The sequence below is a fragment of the Lagopus leucura genome, unplaced genomic scaffold (assembly GCF_019238085.1).
Source record: "Lagopus leucura isolate 7727_CA_CO unplaced genomic scaffold, USGS_WTPT01 Super-Scaffold_100015, whole genome shotgun sequence".
Classification (NCBI taxonomy): domain Eukaryota; kingdom Metazoa; phylum Chordata; class Aves; order Galliformes; family Phasianidae; genus Lagopus; species Lagopus leucura.
The window spans coordinates 14202090-14221579 of NW_024962269.1; the positions used below are offsets into that span (position 1 = coordinate 14202090).

At 39.0% G+C, this 19490-nt stretch overlaps 1 protein-coding gene across 1 annotated transcript in view; it reads left to right on the forward strand.

Annotated features, from left to right (window-relative positions):
* Positions 1-16792: 16792 nt before the first annotated feature.
* Positions 16793-19490, forward strand: part of LRRC28 (leucine rich repeat containing 28) — a 47808-nt gene continuing 45110 nt past the window's right edge. Inside the window, exons 1-2 of the mRNA XM_042875901.1 lie at positions 16793-16871; positions 19189-19417. Of these exons, the coding sequence (XP_042731835.1) occupies positions 19250-19417 (168 nt within the window). The 5' untranslated portion in view covers positions 16793-16871; positions 19189-19249. The remainder of the gene's footprint in view (positions 16872-19188; positions 19418-19490) is intronic.

The following is a 19490-nucleotide window of genomic DNA, read 5'->3' on the forward strand; positions in this document are numbered from 1 at the left end:
CTGGAAACTTTAAAAGAACATACTCTTTATTCAAATCACCCCACTGAGTTGCTAAATTAAGGTAGAATTATTTCAGCAGTTGCTGGCAGGCCATTCAGTATAATGATGGCTTACTGATCTCTCTTATCACGACACAAATACTTCCCAGCTTTAGCGAGGAAAAAACAAAGCCAAACAAACAAACAAAAAAAACATCAGGCAATTTTCTTAGCAATTATTTGAATATGACACGATTTCCAAAGACTCCTAATAGTTAGGCCCTGATTCTACATCACTAAAGAGAAAGCTGAATATTCGTTTAGTACAAGAGTACAAAACTCTTAGCAGTGCAAAGTGGTGACCCCCCCTTTTTAGGATTTGTTTTCAAAAGAAAAATGCTTATTATTTTCTGAAAGCAAGCAGCAAAAATTCTCTTCTTGTGCCTTGAAGCAGAGCAAATATTTTGTGATGTCATAACTAAAATACTTCCTGCCAGCAAAAGCAGAGGAGAGGAATTTCCCATTATCAGTGCCCATGAAACACCTGCCAAATTCTTAAGAGCATAGGAGGGCTCAGGCAATTGTACAAAACTGCCTTATCCAAACCCTTCTGAATACAGTGCAGGTCCTGCCACTGCCTTCCATGAGCTTTAGTTTGATACTGTAATTATTATCCTGAGGTGTAATCAAACATGTTTGCAAGAGGTTTTGTCTGGAAGACTTTTTGTTCATTGTGTTAATATTTGCAACCTCCAGCATGTAAACTGTAACCAAGATCTCTGTCAATGATGATAAAAGAAGGAACTCATGGCTAACAAAGCAGATATAATTTTATGAAAATTTTCCACTATGGAAATGCCCTCCTAGCACATCAAAAATCTGCACAACGTATTCAAGACCCTTCTCTTGTTCATGTCAGTAACTCAGTGTATCTGAGGTAACTCACTGCCTTCAACTCGCATCAGCACAGGATTGCTCACAGCACCAATGCATGAGCAAACAAGTAATGAAGCAACACAAATATAATGTTTCACATAGGAAAGAATAACAATCATAGAATCATAATTGTATCTTGATTTCAGTATCAATTATGCAACTCAGCTAATTTGATCAAAGGAAGAAGTCCAAATTATTGCATATGTTCCTCTTTATCTTCTCTGTCTGTATCACTATTCATGGTAAACTGGGTGCAAAATTACAGTATTTTTATGGAAAGTCTATAGGAAAAAAATTACATAGATACTCACTGACACTGGTCAACTGTGCTGATAAGCAAAGGTGGTCAAGCTGTTGTAATGATCTTTGCCTTTTTTTTTTCTTTCTTTCTTTCTTTCTTTTTTTTTTTTTTTTTTTGAGCCTGTAAGAAACAACCAGGAATGATTCTCAGTTTTAAAGAATTATTCTCCTTATTGTATACCTTCATCTTCCATGAAAGAATTCTGGAAGTTTTTTCCATACACCCAAACAAAAACTAAACACAATCTATTGAATTGTATAAAAATGCTTCCGTTAATAATTATCTAAGATATCACAGAATTTAGTTTTAATGCTGAGATTTTTATTTAATGCAGCTTTTCAACAAATTTTGGTAAAAAAAATTCCAATCATTTGTTTTTAAATCTTATTTTGAATTCTTTGAATATGAACTGGAATTGAATTTTAAATTTATACCTGAACTGTCAATTCAAAGGCTGCTTTAAGCAGCTTTACTAGGAGTCTGACTGAGACACACTGTAGCTCTCTACAACAGTGAAGGATAAAGCAATTTATTATTCTTCAGTACACATAGTTTAAATTACTTATTTTATTCAGGAAAAGGAAAGTTTACCAGTTCAGCTTTTAACAATAAATCTATAAATAGATAACACTAGGAACAACTTTAGAATTACTTATTTAAGGATTTCTGAACTTTGAACATTTTCATTACCCAAGGTGGTAATGCAGATTTAGGGTAGGAGGTGTATAATGAATGATCTTGTACACTTTGAAGGGTGTTTAAGTAACTTCTGCATTTCATTTGCTGAATTACAAACAACAATGAATTGTTGATATGTGTACCTCTGGATTCACATTTTCCTAACTGAAAATAGAGGAAAGAAACATTCAACTTGGTCTTGTTCAGAAGTGAATAATCAAAGTGTTTCTGCCTTCTGTGTACATATTACTAAGCATTAAGTTTTCTTCTTGACTCATGAGAGTTACCTAATATATATATTCTTGTTTAGAGCATTAGCTCACTTTCTAAACCCTTGGCATTTGTGCCAGTCTATAACTGGTACCTCAGAGGTAGCTATTTTAATCTTTCTGATGATCACTACCTGGTTAAATTAAGGAGCTCTTTCTCTCTTTTTGCTCATGTGCTTTGCAAGTGGAAGAAGTATTACAGCAGGAACTCCTTAGTGTTATTCTAATTCTGTGACTCTTCTCAGTGAAGAAAAGTGTAGTTGTGCTCCAATGCACTCTGTGATATCAGGTTGTACACAAAAATACATATATAAAAACTCCCTTCCTAGTTTGTTGTACTCAAACACGTGCTATTTTAGGCTGACATTTTCAAACCAGGCCTGAGGGAGTTAGATGTCTAAATTAAATTCAGTTTGACTGATTTGGACATTGAACATCTCTGCAATAAAATCTTAGTGATGGACGTTGCTATCAGCAGTGCGAATGTGTACATCTTCTGCTGTTTTGTTTTTAACTAGGGGACCATATAATTGAACTGGTAATGCAAATACAGGACTTGAAGACGAAGTAATAATTTAGGAAATGAACATGGAATGCATATACACTGAAAGAGAAACAGCTGTAGTGTTACTTTGAGCTGCTTTGGTCTTGTTGATTTCAATACATACATACTTTATTGAGTGACAAACAAGTTTTTCATTAAAGATGGTTCCCTCATGAAAGAGAATTTATATTTTTAATGCTTGAATTTTGAAGATAGAGATTGAATGTTGAAAACCAATAGCATTGAGCATGATCCATGTTAGACTTCTTTATATAATAAATTATAGGGAAAATACTAATGTGTTTTATAGAGCGTAAGGGATGACACATACAAACATGAACTACAAAATCAGAAAATTTACAGCAAGTAGAACTGATTCCAAAACAGCTGTGCACTGTTGAAAGTCAGTGCTATTACTGTTGCTGATCTGACAATTGCAGCCTGGGGAAGATAGCAGAGTTAAAGGAATATCTCTCTGCCTGGTGCCTGCTATGTTATGCAGAGTCTGTTTTCAAATGCTCTTTAAAGAACACAGTCTGGAAGGGGCTCAAGCAGTGAAAAGCAAAGAGGGAAACAATTCCAAACAAGGCTGCCTGTGTGCAGTTCTGTTTCTGGTATCTCCCTTTGAAGGTTTACACTGAAGTACTCTTTGTCTCACAAGCTGCTTCAGATGAATATCATTTATGGAAAGAGCTATAAACAAAAGGCAAATGTCTTGAATGCTTTTCAGTGCTGAGGAGAAGTGTTATTATAAAAGTCTGACACTGTCCACCCTGGCAAGGCCAGCCCAGCTCGGGTTATCATTATCTTTCAGACCTGAATATTAGAAAATAACTACAAGATTGCCATCCTCTATACAAATTCATTGTACATCCAAAAAATCAATACTGGAAAGAAGTCAGAATCTCTCTAATATAGCTCTTTCAACAGTCTAAATCCATCCAGAACAGCATGTAAAATTTGGAATTGAGAGAAAATGCACATTTGAAAAGCTTAGGGAAGATAATCACTTGTGATCTGTGTGTCCTTGATGTATTGGAATGTGTACTACAAATAGTCAAAGCCATAATATGAGAACCTTGAAAAGTGACCTCAGAATTGGCATCTATGCCCTTCGTGCATGCAGGCCAAAGGCTCACACATGTGTAAGCACCAGAACATCCTTTGAAATGAATTGAAGTATAGGTGGGTGAAAATGCCAGCATATTCTACCTAGATGTACACTATCCATTTTCTCTTACTTCAATAGAGTTAAAACTGCATAAGCCCTGGGCGTTCTGAGAGCTGGTTTACCTGTGTGATCCTTTCTCATCAGCAATGTTAATTGTGCAAATCAGGACATTCCTTTTAATGTCATCTGCAGCTAACCGTCTTTTGGAAAAGGCAATAAAAGTCTTTGAAGAAAGTTCCCACCTCTGGAATTTTGTTCACAGGACTTCTGTGCTCTAGGACAGAGTCCCATGTATTTTTTAATTTTTTCATCCTCTTTCTTCAATCTAACAATAGAAGGATAGACTGACTGAAGAATCTTTTCTGGCTGCAGTAAGAGCAGTAGCTTTTCTTATCCTTTTAAGGAAGTACTCTCTGTATTCTTTAAGATTTGTAAATAGCTCCAGGAAATTAAAGCACTTAAAATTCTCAAGTGGATAATTCAAATGATCAGTTGCAGCTAGCTGGGAAAACAGCTGCCTGTAAATCTGTAGCTGGAATTTATATGACATTGCAGTCATTAAGTATTGCTAACCTTATCAGTTGCACTGGTGAATTTGACTTCAAATTATGTGCCATTTTGAAATGTTTATCATTGTCCTTTCACTGGAGGTTCAGTGCAGCTGTAGAGTCCCAGCAGCGTTACCATTCTAATCCAGGCTTTATCCGTATTGATTTATTAGCCTGAAGCCCAGATTCTGATGAGCACGGAGGCTGTATAAGGATTCCTGCTGCCCTTCTGGGGAAGGAGTTGGGCCCAGGTCCTGTACCTAAGAGTTGTGTCCATGCCAACAGCGAGGGCACTACAGAGCAGTCAATATGAGCCCTCTTCCAAGTACAGTGCAGGCAGAGCCAATGGTTGATTTCCACAGAGCTGCAGCTTTGCTCAAATGGGACAGAAACCAAAGGAGCAAGGTGCTAACTGATGAAGTGGCAACCTCAGTTGTAAAAACAAGAAAACAAACCGCAAATCCTGCTGATCTGCTAATGCCTATCATATGATGGGTTGGGAAAGTCAAATACTGATGGAAAGGGTTTTTATTTTCCTTCCATTTGTTTTCCTTTCATACATGTGGCATCCACGAAACTTAGATGGCCTTCCTGTCTGGTCATTTGAAATAGCCGTTTAAAATACGCATGAAACTCCTAGCAGCACTTTTATATCCAATGGAATACTGAGCAGAAATCATTCTGTAGAAGTATTCTCTTCTCCCCATACACTGCATCTCACTGATCTGCTTGAACTGGAGCGCCAATGCGTGTAGGAAAATTAAAGGATATGGGCCTGTCTTCACTTCTGTGTGACCTTGTCTGCAACAAAAGCTTTTAAGAAAGATTTTAAAATTATTTGTTCAGCTCTGCAAAATCTGTATTTTATCTTGGCTCCTTCTCAATGCCAACTCCTACTAAATAAGCATAGCTTATTCCTAGTGCTAACATTCACTGGAATTTATTGTCACAACTTTGAGAGATGAGATTCTGTTACAACCCCCCAGACATTTCTTGTTATTGCACTTGGAGCTTTAATTTGGAGCACAATGGATCTCTGCATTGAGCTGAATTTTGGTTTTTCTGAGTGTTGAGGGTTTTTTTTTGTAAAAAGATCCTGACTTTTGTAGTTTTGTATCAGTAAAAGCATAGAGAAATGCTGCTACCCTTGGAATATTGGAAATTTTGCATTTTATGGAATTCTGTGCTACAGTCAGAAATCAGTGTGGAAAGATTAAATGGAAAAAAATCTCAAGAAAATAAAACAGCAAATTAGGATATCTTGGTTATCATGGAATAAACCTAAGCAGATTGTTAAGACGGTAAAACTTGATGGTGTTGCTACTTAAATCAATATGTTTCAGTTACAATAAACTGTCCACAATTTACTCAAACTTATGGTTGGCTTGGTATTTCACAAAGCTAAACCTTATCATTACTTTGTGACTTGTCACAACGCATCTGTTCGTCTTATCTGAGGTGTCTGCATAGCTCCATGTGATAGTTTGGATCATAAAAGTGATGAATTAGGCAGAGGAAGAGCACAAAGTAATAAACAGCACTGGAAACTGCCAGGATACCATGAAAAAAACCACCAGTATTCCATCAAAAGTGCCATGCAATATGGAACAAGACAATCAGAAAGTACAAATACTGGACTTAGTGACAAAAATAGAATTGCCTTCTGTGGGAAAAGGAAATAAGGCAATAGTGAGAATATTTTCTTTCTATAGAATCAAACTTTAAACCTTCTATGTCTGCCAGATTCAAAATTACTTTTAAACTAATACAGAAATTGTGCAGAAGTATTCTTCTCTCAGTTCAAGAGTGATCTTTGCAACAGGGGCTGGAAATTAAAAATTTCTCCTTGAAGACAGGGAAGGAATGTAACCAGGTATGTTAACATAGAGCTGCAATAGAAAATTTACCAGAAAGCCTTACAACGGATGTTTGTTGTAGTGCAGTGAAGGATGCAGTGCTTCAGGCTGAACCATTCTGTCTCTCAGGGCATAACTTCCTTCTGGAAAAGGAAAATTCCCCTATGTCCTGTACCTTTTGTGTTTTCTGAGCTCTGCCATCAGGTGTAGAACAGATTCAAACACTTTAGAGCAGCCACTGAGGTCAAAACACTGAGTCTTGTCTAAACACTTATGCTGTGATGCTTTTATGTACTAAACTTTTCCCCTTCCTCTTTTTTCTCTTATATTTCAATTTGCTGTTGTGCACTGATCCTTGACTTTGTCTTTTTGCGAGGAAAAATATTTTCAGCAATTATTTCATGTCCTTTCAGTACAGTCCTTCTCCTGAGAAGCAGAAGGAAAATGTTTGGAGATTTTTCAAACACAAAGGATTTGCCATGCACCCAGTACTGCTTTGAAAAATCACAAATGTGTGGTAAAGAAGTCAGGGAGGGAACACCTGCAAGTGGAAGAAAAAAATATTTGTGTCACTGACAGCTTTCTCTGCAACTGGGATGGCCAGATCTTTGAGAGCTGACCCCTTCTTCGGGAAAACAAAACTTATCTTGTCATCAACCCATACAAATGTGATGTATGTTGCTAAATGCTGGCATACTAAACTACATAAATCTTTCATAGAAGCTTCCCTCTCCAATTCCTAATATCACAGCAGCCTATCAATTTCCTATCTTTCCATACTTGTTTAAGGGTACATTATGACTATGCAGACTGATTTTTAAAAACTTAAGGTAGAGGCCAAACAGTGCTGCATTTATTCACTTGTCTTCCAAATCCAGACTGAACTGTTTCTCACTGTGCTGGTGATCTCAAACTAGAATAAGGAAATTATTTGAAATTAAAAAAAAAAAAAAAAATCATAGTAGTATGGATAGAATAGACATGGGAAAAAAACACCAACAAAATCCAAATCAAAGCAGGTTTCATGTAAGCTACACAGATCTTTTGCACTTCCATTAGCATACGTGATCCATTAGTGTTACCAGTGTTATCTGAGTTGCTATCTTCAGTGAGTGAAATAGCTATAATTACTGCCCTAGTCATTGTAGCACCCCACCAGACAGACCTTTCACAAGAACAATGGCTATAGTAGTCATTCAGGACAAAATTATAACACCAAGGAAAACTTCAGCTTCACTCTATCTTAATTTCAAATCTCCATTTCATTCATTCTGAGACCACTTTCTTCTTCATTTTTCTGGCCATGATTGTATTGTCCTGCAAGCTGCTAAATATCAGTCATACTTAATTCCGGAGCAAAATCAGGGAAGCTCACGAGTGGCATTAATCATAAGGATATCCTAAGGATAGGATATAGGATACAGACACAGAATGCACACTTCTGAAGAATATTGAATAACATTATTGGATGCACAGTGTTGTTCAAAATTTAAATAAATGTTAATGAATTACTTTTTATTTTTCCTCCCCAACACTGCTGAAGTAGTAACTGAAGTTATAGCATTTCCAAAGTTCAGTGGCATCCGATCAGTCTAGGGAATGATATGAAAATCATCATCATCAACCCCCTATGAAGAAAGGCTGAGTGAACTGGGTCTGTTCAGCCTTGAGAAAAGGAGACTGAGAGGGGACCTGATCCAGGTCTATAAATATCTAAGGTGTGGGGGGCAGAATGGTGAGGCCGGACTCTTTTCAGTGGTGAGTGGAGATAGGACAAGGGGAAACGGCTGGAAACTGCAGCATAGGAAGTTCCGCACAAACATGCGCAAGAACTTCTTTACAGTGAGGTGACGGAGCACTGGAACAGGCTGCCCAGGGAGGTGGTGGAGTCTCCTTCTCTGGAGACGTTCAAGACCTGCCTGGATGCCTACCTGTGCTACCTGGTGTAGGGAACCTGCTTTGGCAGGGGGTTGGACTCGATGATCTCTGGGGGTCCCTTCCAACCCCTACAATTCTGTGATTCTGTGATTCTGTGAAAATGACCAATACAGATTCTGAGAAGCATTTGTCTTCTGTCGCATTTTCCATGAAGAGATCAACAGAAGTATTCCTATGTGTTGTGCCAATTTTTAGATTGAAATAGTCTGCGCAGTCTTAAGCTGTCTTTCCCTTGTCTACAAAACCAAATTCCTGAAGTTAGAATTCAGTCTGAACTGTAGCCCTATTTACATCTTGATTCTGAAAAATACCTACTGGTGTGATGAGTCTTTAGTTTGGGGCATAGTCCTGTTCATGCACAAGAAGACTAAGACGTGTTTGTGGTACTGGGTAGAAAAAAGGTGATTTGATTAATACAAGGCCTAAAAATCTTTCAGAGATTTTCAGCACACATTTGGCGAAGATGATAGAAACACACAGAACTTCTGTATGCTCTGAAATATTTACATTCATAAATGTATTGATTAATTCAGATGCTTTTTTAGTTTCTACTTTTTCTCCAATTACATAATAGTTGTCTTTGATGCTGAAGTATAGACTGTAGCCTTGATTAAATTAGAACTATTATATTCTTGCAGTAAAGCAAAAAACTGGGAGGTCAAAGAATATTTCTAATTAGTTTTCTTTCCCATTGTTTTTAGAAATCCTCAGCGTTTCACTGAGGATACACTGAGCCACCAGTTCAAGGCAGAGTAAAATGCAACAGAAAGAAAAGCTATGGAAATTCATTCTCAGTTTCACAACAGGCCTGTAGCACTGTGAGTGTATACTGTATGTGGCTGTCTAGCTGGCTTCCATTTTATAAAGCAACAAATATGTTGTGCTTCTTCTGTAAACTGTATTGGTTTTGCTGGCTGTAACTTGTAGCTTTATGTATCCGTGGATTACTGTTAGACAAGTGCAGCCACTCACTAAAGGGTAACTGCTCTAACCATACCAATTTAAGAAATTAAGTGTATTTAAGAAACTTGAACTCACTGAGTATGACTTCAGTTCTAAAAGCAGTAGGTCACTAAAAGGGTTTAATAGATCTAATTACTTCACTGTCACAGAATTAAGGGCTATTAATTCCTAAAAGAGAGTTAAGGGCACATGACTCTTCTTCCTATGCCATAGGTAAAAATGAAAAATAGTTTCAGTGTGAAGCTTTAGTCACAGTCAGTTGAAGTTACTCTACATCTTCATTTCTGATTGTAAGTGTAGTGATTGAAAGTAGCTCTTTCTGTCACACAGAACGTTTTAAGCTGTTATGGACGTGGTTCAGAACAGTTCCCTAGGAGCAGAGCCAGATACAATGCCTTATACTCCAAAACACTTATGCCAAGGAAAATTGAAGTTAGTAGCTAGTATTCTGCCACAGTTTTATAGTCTGAAGAGATCTTTATCAAAGTTAATTGCAAATGTTACAAAACCAGGAAAGAGATGAAAAGAACACATAGGTTCTTCAAACACCCCTGCAAAATTGTTATTAACCACTATCTTAGTGCCTCCCCAAGCCCATTTACACATCATCTCGATTTTCTGCTACCTGCTTTAGCTCATTTTTTAACTGTTGGACTTTTCACTACCAAAGTGCTCAGGGATTCACACTGAATATTTCTGAGAAGACGCAAAGGCGATAACAATAACAAATTTTCATTCTCTTTGATTTTCTGATTTGCTTTTGAACACTAAAAAATCTGCATTTGACAGAATGCAATCCATTGAGTGCCTCCCCAACATGCAGGACACCCAGACATACATTTAGCTACTCCTGGTGTGTTCAGTGTAAGGATAGGTCAGACCTCAGTAACCGAAGTGATAGCTCACACAGAAAGGAGAAAGCCAGGAACTCTCTGCAAGCAGATCTTCCACTGGGCTCAGGAACAGATTTCTATATCTGACTTCAATATAACAGGTTCCACAATATGCCTGCATAAATCAAAGAGAAGTGTACACACCACACTTCCCCCTTCACTATTTATACTCACTGGGAATGAAAAATAGCTCACCACCTGCCTCATTTCTATCATAATGTAACAGGTCACAGAGTTAACACCCTTCTGATACAAATGGCAGAGTAAAATTACCAAAACGATCACTCTTACACAGACAAGATATTTGGCACCTCACTTGGAACTTTTCCATACGGAATACAAATATCTCATAAACAAAACAAAAATGTTGTTGCAAGTATGTGTATTATATGTAATTAAAAACAAAAACAAAAACAAACCAACAAACGCAGCACACTTACATTTGAATCTTGGGTATACTAAAATTAGGGAACTGTGAACGGGAACATAAGGATTCAATATTTTGGCCAAATTGAAGTGAATTCTTAGGAACAATGGATCATTACTGAACATATGGAGTCTCTCTTCCAGGTGTATCTTTGTTACAACACACTGAAAAGCATGGGACCAAAAAAAAAGGTAAGGAGAAAGAAAACAATGTCGGGTAGCAATAGTTACATCAGATTGAAGAATTGCCGTTAGTCTGACAACTGGAAGTAGGACAGCTCCAGAATAACCTTAAAGCGCTTATTTCAGGTGAATGAACAACAGCGTTTGGTAGGATTAAATCCAGTGTATCATTAAAAATACTCCAGAAACAAAGTGCAAACTCAGCAAATGTGTGGGCTGTACTCAGGGGAAGTGAAATGAAAGCAAAGGGAGGGAAGACCTTGGGCCTGAAAGAACATAACCACCGTGCTGCCTCAATGACAGCAGAGGGCAGCAGTAAAAAACAATTGTTGCTGAGGTTATGTAAAAACAGACCAAAGAACATTTCATACCATTTGCAGCCTGAAACTAATGAACAACCACAGGTTGCCTAAATTTGTTGCTACTTTTCTGGTTTAACATCAAGCAAGCTTCTGTAGACAATATTCTGAGTGTGAGTGGGTTTAATTGAACTAAATCTGTCTGGTTTAAGAAGTTTCATATAGTGAAATCCAAAATTTAAAGAAAATTTTATTCATTAATACACTTGTGATATACAGTGATATTGGTGAAAAATAATACTTGCTTAGTTGAAATTAATTTGAAAGTCTTGATTGTCTTGTGAACAAACGTAGCATAAAATATTGCTGTATCATTTACTTGCAGCTTTAGTAGTCTTTAAGGAGGGTCTAACAATGTAATACACAGCAGAGAGCTGGCTCGCTTGTTGCCTTGTGGTGATCCCATATGGAGTTTTCCTAGTGGAGCAGAGGCAGAAATGTTCATTCTGCATATAGTTTTATCTGCCAGGTGCATTAACAGAGGAACTTGGTTCCTAGGGCTGTCAGTGCAGCATTATTCTTTTTCCAGTTGAGAGGAATTATAGCAGTGGGAATTCAGAAATGAGCAAAGGCTGCACTATCAGAGCCAATATTTACTGCTTGTGTATTCTGTGTTAGGGTTGTTTCAAACTGTATTTTCCACTACTTCTTAGGGAATCTATTCTGCAACACAACCAATGTAGTTATCAGGAATTTTTCTTCAACTAATGAGCATAGCCCAAATTGGAATTAGGCAGTTCTAACATTCAATTATCAGAAAAGCTGATTTGAACCATAGCAGAAAATACACGTGAATTTCTTCCAGATTTCTTTCAAATTTAGGCTCTTAATTTGTTTTCGTTAGCATTACTGCCACACTGAGGCAAGTCAAAGTGAGAAAAGAGCCAGATAAACTTCAACAAATCCAAGAACGAATGAACAGCGAGAAAACAAAACAGACTTCAGCTAAAGGTACGCAGCAAATACCGCCGTGCTGGCGCTCGACATGCAGGAGCTCTCTCTGCCGTCAGCTTTGGGTACTGTTGCAGCAGGCAGAGTTTAAGCTAAGCTTCAGGGAACGGAAGTTAGCCGTACTGTAATGAGTTACAGCAATTGTTCTCCATCCGAATCAAACAATTTTGACACCACATAAAAATTAACTTGAAATTGGGAAAGTTGTGCTAAAAAGGACCAGGGCTTTCTGGAGAGCAGCTTACATCTGTGTCAGTAAATCCAGAACATTTTGGTGAATTTCTCTCTTCATGGTATGACGAATGAATCAATGAATGCATACATGATGCTGCCCAAAATAACAAACCCATGAAACAAAGCAAAACAAAAAAAATGTTGAAAATATCCTAACTTCTGAATAATTTTTCCATTGTTTGTGTGAGAGCTGTGTATATTGAAAAAGCATTATGGAAAACATTGGAAAGCAAAAACAAGATTAAGTAGAATTATCAGATAGGAAACACTGAAATGAAAAAAGGTAAACTGAAACATTAATAGCAGTGGCAATAGCACATATTGTCTCTCCAGTAAAGTAGGAAACTCAGTTTGCTAGTGACTCGGTTTGTGTATCTGGTGATGATATGAGGCTGGCAAGTTCCTGTCAGAAGAAAAATGCAGGTCATTGCTTTTCGCAGGTGAGGGAAAAGGCCACCTGCAATGCAGGCCATTGTACTACACAACTTCAAATATCCTGAGCTAGGAGAACATGTGTTAAACAGCTTCTTCTTCCATTTGACCATGAAAAGGCAGTTTTCTAGCTGTGAGATCTTGCAAACGTACCAAGCAGTCCACTGGCTCACTTCTTTTTACACTTGTGAATGTCCTATGCTAACACTCCACTACACACCAATCCTTCTTCAAGCAGAAGCTGAAGAAGAACGAACTTGTATTCCTTGAGCACTGGGTTGATCTGTTGATTACTTGGCCTAGAAGATTCTTCCAACCACAAAACCTCCCTGTACCAGGTGTAGCTGAACAAGCCTGATGTTTCGTGATGGGCAAAGGGTAAAACATTTGCTAGTTGTACATGTGTGTACAAAACACACTCTTTTCTTGTTATGAATCAGTCACAATATAGTTTCCTGCTGATAAAACTGACCTTTGTTAAATTGCTTAGTGAATATTTTGGTCTCTTTTTCCAGATATGCATGTCTAATTTAATGAAAACAATTCATTATAAGTCACAACATTAGGTGGAATCATCAGTAGAAAGGCTGAACCTCAGAATGTTCAGAACTCAAGTTCAAAGGCTTAATAAGAAATTTTAGACCTTGTAATTTTGCAGAATTATTACAAAATAATTACAAAAAACTCAATTAAGAATAATTTCTTCATGTACTACCTGTCTTATGGCAAAATAAAGGAAAATGGTTGCATAAAACTTTACTGCATAAAAATATATCCCACTGCATCTTTCCAAAGCCGTTTGTCTCAAGTACTGACCTTGTGTAAAACATCTGACATTAAAGAATTATCCATCTTTATGCACATTACATACACTTCTATAGGTTTGGTGCAGAGGGGGCCACCAGTGGAGCTGTACCCATTTGCTCCAGTTACTGTATTTGTTCCAGTAAAGCAATTGATGACATTGGCAACTGCAAACTGTTTACACAGATCTACAGAGTTGTTGCATTTCAACACAAGCTTTAGTATTTTCTCTATGTAGACATTGATGAGATCAGTCATCCCGAGCAAGATGTGAATTTTAAGACCCTTTGTTACCAGCTCCCATCAGCACAAAATTAAGAATTACACCATGGTTACGAAAGAATAACTACATACTTAGCAAAGGGTTTCCCACTAGTCTCACTGGTTTGGTGGAATGACTTGGCAACAATGAGGCAAGCCTTTGCCTTAGTGGAAGATCAGATTCCAACACTCCCTGTTCTGCTCATCGTTTTTAGCCTTGTGACTACACAGAAAAGACTTCACACCTGTGCTGTTCAGGATCAGAACTTCAGAGATCAGCTTGCAGATTTGAGACAGCAGTGCTTTTAATAACCACTGCACAGAATTTGATGACACAACCTTGGGAAACCATGATCACATTGGTCAGGAAAAAAGAATCAGATTGAGAATGAATGGGTGTAACAATTGCAGGCTATGCAAAACAACAGATAATTTAAAGTGACTGCTTCGGGAAGAAGGACAAAGAGATAGTGACATGTGAAAACTCACTTCAGATTAGGAGGAAAATGTAATGTAGTTGAGACGGGTGAGGACGTTTGTTTGTCTTGGCAAAGAATATTTTATTTCTTTATACTAAGACTCTTCTGCCAGCTGAGCAGTCTGAAAGAATCATACACTTTCCTCTTTATTGTCAAATGGGAGAAGGCATTTTAATGTACTGCTAGTAGGAACCCTCTCGCTCAGAAAACAAAAGAGACCATAGAATCATAGAATGGCTTGGGTTGGAAAAGATCTCAAAGATCATCAAGTTCCAATCTCCCTGCTGTGGCAGGGTTGCCATCCAATAAATCAGGCCCCAGCTCAGGCTGCCCAGGATCCCATCCCACCTTGAACACCCTCAGGGATGAGGCATCCACAGCTTCTCTGGGCAGCCTGTGCCAGCACCTCACCACTTCCTAAGTGAAAAGTTTTCCCCTGGCATCTAATCTAAATCTTCCCTCTTTTGGTTGAAAACCATTCCCCATTGTCTTATCACTATCTACCCATGTAAATGTTGATTATCCTCTGCAAATATTAAAAGATATTTAAAAAAAAAGCTCTTTCAAATCCTCTGCTTTGAAAGTCCATTTTGGAATATTGAAAAACACAATCCTGTGTAAATGTTATCAACAGCTTTAACAGTTTCAGTGATCCTAAACTCATTCTGCTCTTTACTTTGAATCCCTGCGGAAAGTGCTTTATAATCACTGAAAACACACTATAAGAGCTGAATTTATTTTCCTGATAGAGCAGAATCAGAAATACTTTAGCAGTGCTCTCATCTCTCTAGTTCTTTGTGTGAGTAGAAAAAAAGACTCAGAGAAAAAAATTGATACAAAAAAATCCGGATGTTGTAATGTTATCTCTCCCTATTATTGACTCAAAAAACCACAAAAACCAAAACAAAACCAAGAAAACAAAACAAAACCTTAAGCAAACAACTATTCTAACACCACAACTTATGTGTAAAGAAACATGTTAAGTATCCTGGCTCTGGTGAGAGCTGCTTTCCAAAAGAAGAGTCATCTTTCTCACTTGCATTTTACTGAAATAAAGAAGAAACAAGTTTCTGTTCTGATCATTGACTTAATATCCTGGATAAGAACATTAGGCTTGTGCTGACCCACCACTGTATTTCCTCAGAGGAAAGTGTAGCAAACTGAGCTCACGTTAAGCTTCTCCTTTGGGCTGAGTTATGCTCAGCTTTTACCTTCTCAGACACTTAGAATGTGGGACTGAGGTGGCTTTAACAAATGTGATGTAATTGCTATCTTTACACTCCTACAATGCTGGTGGCATAAATTCAGGTCAGTCCCTGAAGTTTAATGTCCAGCTGAGAAAAACAACCAGGTGCTATTGAACACTGTGAGAAAAAAAAAAAAAAAAAAAAAAAAGTATGCAGTATAATATGATAAAAATGGAGAATGTTCAATTTCGTAGGACAATTTTTTTTTTTTAATTTCAAATTATGTCAACAAAATTCAACATATTTACCTGAAAAAAAAACCCAAACCAAACCAAAACACCTGACAGCAACTCCAGAGAGATTGCGAGTGGCAAGTAAGGTGAGAAAAGTATACTTGTCAAAATCAGTTATTGCTTTTGCAAGGGCAGGAAAGTGAAGAATGAACGAGTAAGGATATTTAGAACTGAAGAGACAAATGAGAATGCAGGAAGAAAAGCTCTTTCAGCACATTGCTTTGCTTCATGTGAAATTCCTGTGGATATATAGGGCAGAAGAAATGCTTTCTGCAAGCATTCAGCTTCCTGGCATCCCTGCAGACCTTTGACATGCACCTTACAGCAAGCTTATTTTAATTAGTCTGTGGGAATTGAAGATTTCTCCACCTGAGATCCTCTTTTAGGCAGCTTGTGGGGCTGATCTGCAGCTAAGAAGAATCTTTAATACCCAGTGATGTTAAATATACTGAATATGAGGGAATTTGCTGTCATTGACTTCCACATACTGTATCTGTGCTCCAACACCCGCATGTGTAAAGAAGAGCTTTGTGACTCCTCTCTGTTTCACCTGAGCAACTATCACAGGACAAGATGGCCATGATGGTGGGTTGGGGATGTGGGCAGCTGCCCAAAAAGCTCCAGTCTGCTGTCAACAGATAAAATCTACCATTTTCTGCAACAAAATTCAGCTGGGAAAATGTTCTTTGGTTATCACAACTTTTACCTGCAAGTGATTTTCTCCTTCCGAAGCTTCTGAGCAGCGATAACTGCATCGTGAGCAACAGGTTGGACAGGCAGCAGCAGCAAACATGGGCTCATCCTGCCAGCAGCATAAGAGTTAGTTCTTAGCCTACTGGGAGCGGTTAACTGAAGGGCATCTCCCGATACGTGGTCACACACAGGACGCGTGTAAACGTCCAATACTACAAGCTGGACTCCCTCACTGCCTCGAGGAACAGCGCTAGAATGCAAACAATCCTCCCGGGCTCGCCCCTCACAGGCTCCTTGGTAGGAGGCGGGCAAAGCTCTGAGGTGAGACGGCTCCTGATTGGGCGCTCGGCAGCGAAGAGCTTAACGATTGGTTGGTAGGCTCGCGCGCGGGGGCAGTGTTGTGTTTGGGCGGGAAGGCGGGTCTGCGACCGCGTGGCGTCTCGCGAGATCTGCCCGCTCCGCCTACGGTGTTCGGAGCCGGAGGTGGCGGTTCGGTAAGTGTTCTCGTTGTGTGGCGGAGCGCGTCGGGCTGTGGGAGGAGAGCGCCTCCGTCGCCTGCTTGCCGGAGCGCCCGGTGCCTTTTCCGCGGTGGGAGTGCGAGGCTTTCCTGCTCCGAGGCCCCTTTCTCTCTGCCCGTCACCCCTCAGCCCCCACAGGCCTTGGCGGCGCTCCCCTCACGCGCTCACGGCGGGCCGCTTCCCACGGGCAGCCGCAGCCGCGAGAGGGGCGGCTCGGAGCGGAGCCTCACCTCGTAAGCGAGGCACTTTTCTGTGCTGTGTGAAGCGGCAGGGATTCGGCCCTCGCAGGATCCCCACCGGCGGCTCCTGCGTGTGCTGAGAGCGGGTGGTTTGGTTGGTGGGCGGTGAGGGGGAGGACCTGCCTGTGAGGGAAGGGCTGAACTTCGTGTCTGTGGGCTGCACGGTGCGCTCTGTGTGTCCCGGTGCCCCGTGTGGTTCGTGGAGTGCGGCTGTGAGGAGAGGTCTGTAAGTGCAGAGCTTCAGAATGTCGTCTCTGGAAAAGTCAGAAAGCTGTCGGATGTTTCTGTGTTGTTTTGTGGTCTCGTGGGTTTTTCACTTAAAAAAAAACTTAAAGCTGAGAGCCGTGCTTTCAAAGGGGGAAGGAAAACACTCTGCTTGTCTGGAATTGCTTCACTTGTCATCAGGGAAAGGTGAGCTTTCCTTTCCCGTTTCTTCTACAGTCGCAGTTAATACCCAAATATTCATGGAATATTTGCATTACAAGTCCTATTTTTTTTCCCTTGAATTATTTTAATGCTGATCATCTATGTGGAATTCGTAGTGGCTTAACTTCTAACTGCTGAACTGAGGGAGCTTTTGTGTACTCGTGCCACAGACCTGCAGCATCTGTACTCTGTCTCCTAAAGGCACTTGATGGAGGTGCCTGTTTCTTACAGTGATATTTCTTCTCATATGAGAACTCTAATTATAAAGAGTTATACCAGTACTCTCCAATCCCATGTAGGTTTCTTAACATGACTTGCTTACAGAATTGATCTTAGCATTTCTTGAATTGGGTATAAATTAAGACTAGAGCGGGTATGTGGGACGTTGCGTCCAAGTTGTGATTAATAATACCTGTGGCACTTGAAGAAAGTAAGTGCTGCATTCTTCCAGGAGGACACGGGTCATTTGTAAGAGCTGCTTATCTGCAAATCAGTGTTTGAAGTGTAGTGGTTTGGTTTACATGCATGGTCCAGTTCTCCATCAGTTCTGCATTCTCAGCTGAGTTTCACTCACAAGGACTGCTTCATTTGGCTCTCTTACTGATAGCTCAGTACTTTCACTAGGTAAGAAGGGAAATCCTTCCATCAGTAAAGAAATTAACTCACAGGTCAAATGTTATTGGTGGAAATCAGTTGTGTTTCCTTTTTCTTAACGGAGATGAGCTGGGACACACAAGGCTATAGGAAGCTTTTAACTTTACTTTTATAAAAATTCTGAGTGTATTTTATCCTCCCGAGTTTTGAGGCGGCATAAAAGGGGCAGCATTGTTTTTATTATCCAAATTTATGCAATGTAATGATGATTAGAATTTTGATTGTGAAGTAAGCTAAATAAAGCCTGCTTTCACATACAGATAAATCAAAAATTAATCATCATGCTTCAGTTTTCTGGCTTTGAAGTCATTGGTAAAGCTGGATACTTTGTTTGTGTTTACTTAGGACTGCTGAAAGTCTGCTGTTATAGCTGTGACTGATAACTGCAAAATTTCATGTTTCTCTTGCATTAATTATCCTATTTTCAGATGGTCTTACTTGCTGTCCATCCCAATACCTCATACAACTGATAGCATTTCCTCGTTATTTTGTGTGGGAAGACTTAAACTTTTATAACCTGTTGTCATGTTGGCTTTAAATCTACGTGCAGATGTTTTTAAGTTGTCCAGACGTGCGTCCTCTGATCAATTTTGCATTTTGCTGAAGATTGTGCATTCTTAGCATGCGCCACAGAGTAAATGTAGAACACCAGTAGTGGGTAGGAGAGAGATGTCTTTTTTTTTTTTCTCTTTGCTAATGTCAGCTTTGACAAAACTATTGATGGAAAATGATGATGGGGGGAAAAAAAAAAAAGCATTATTTTGTTGTGTATGCTGTACATCTTGATAATACTGATCTGAGTACACTTGAACATTATGCAGAAAGAGAATTGCTGGTATGAATGTTCTGAGTACTTTATGTATTGAATGGAATGGCTACGTTTTGATAGTTGTAATATCTAACAGTCTAAGTCTTTCAGCAAAAGATTGCATGGCATAAACCTTGATACTGTCTTGTTCTCTCTTGTCTCCTAGAAATGGGCCTGTTTGTAGAAGATGCAGTGCACTAGATGTGGTGCTTGGAACAGAATTAGTCATGGCATCAGAACTGTGTAAAACAATCTCAGAGGCAAAGCTGGAAAAGCACAAGAATTTGTTCCTAAATTACAGGAATCTCCATCATTTTCCTTTGGAGTTACTGAAAGATGAGGGGCTGCAGTACTTGGAGAGACTTTATATGAAAAGAAATTCTCTGACCACATTGGTACGACAACTTCTTTACTGTGATGCTTACTGTCTGATTTTGAAATAGAAAAGATTAAAGAATGTTTTAGCAA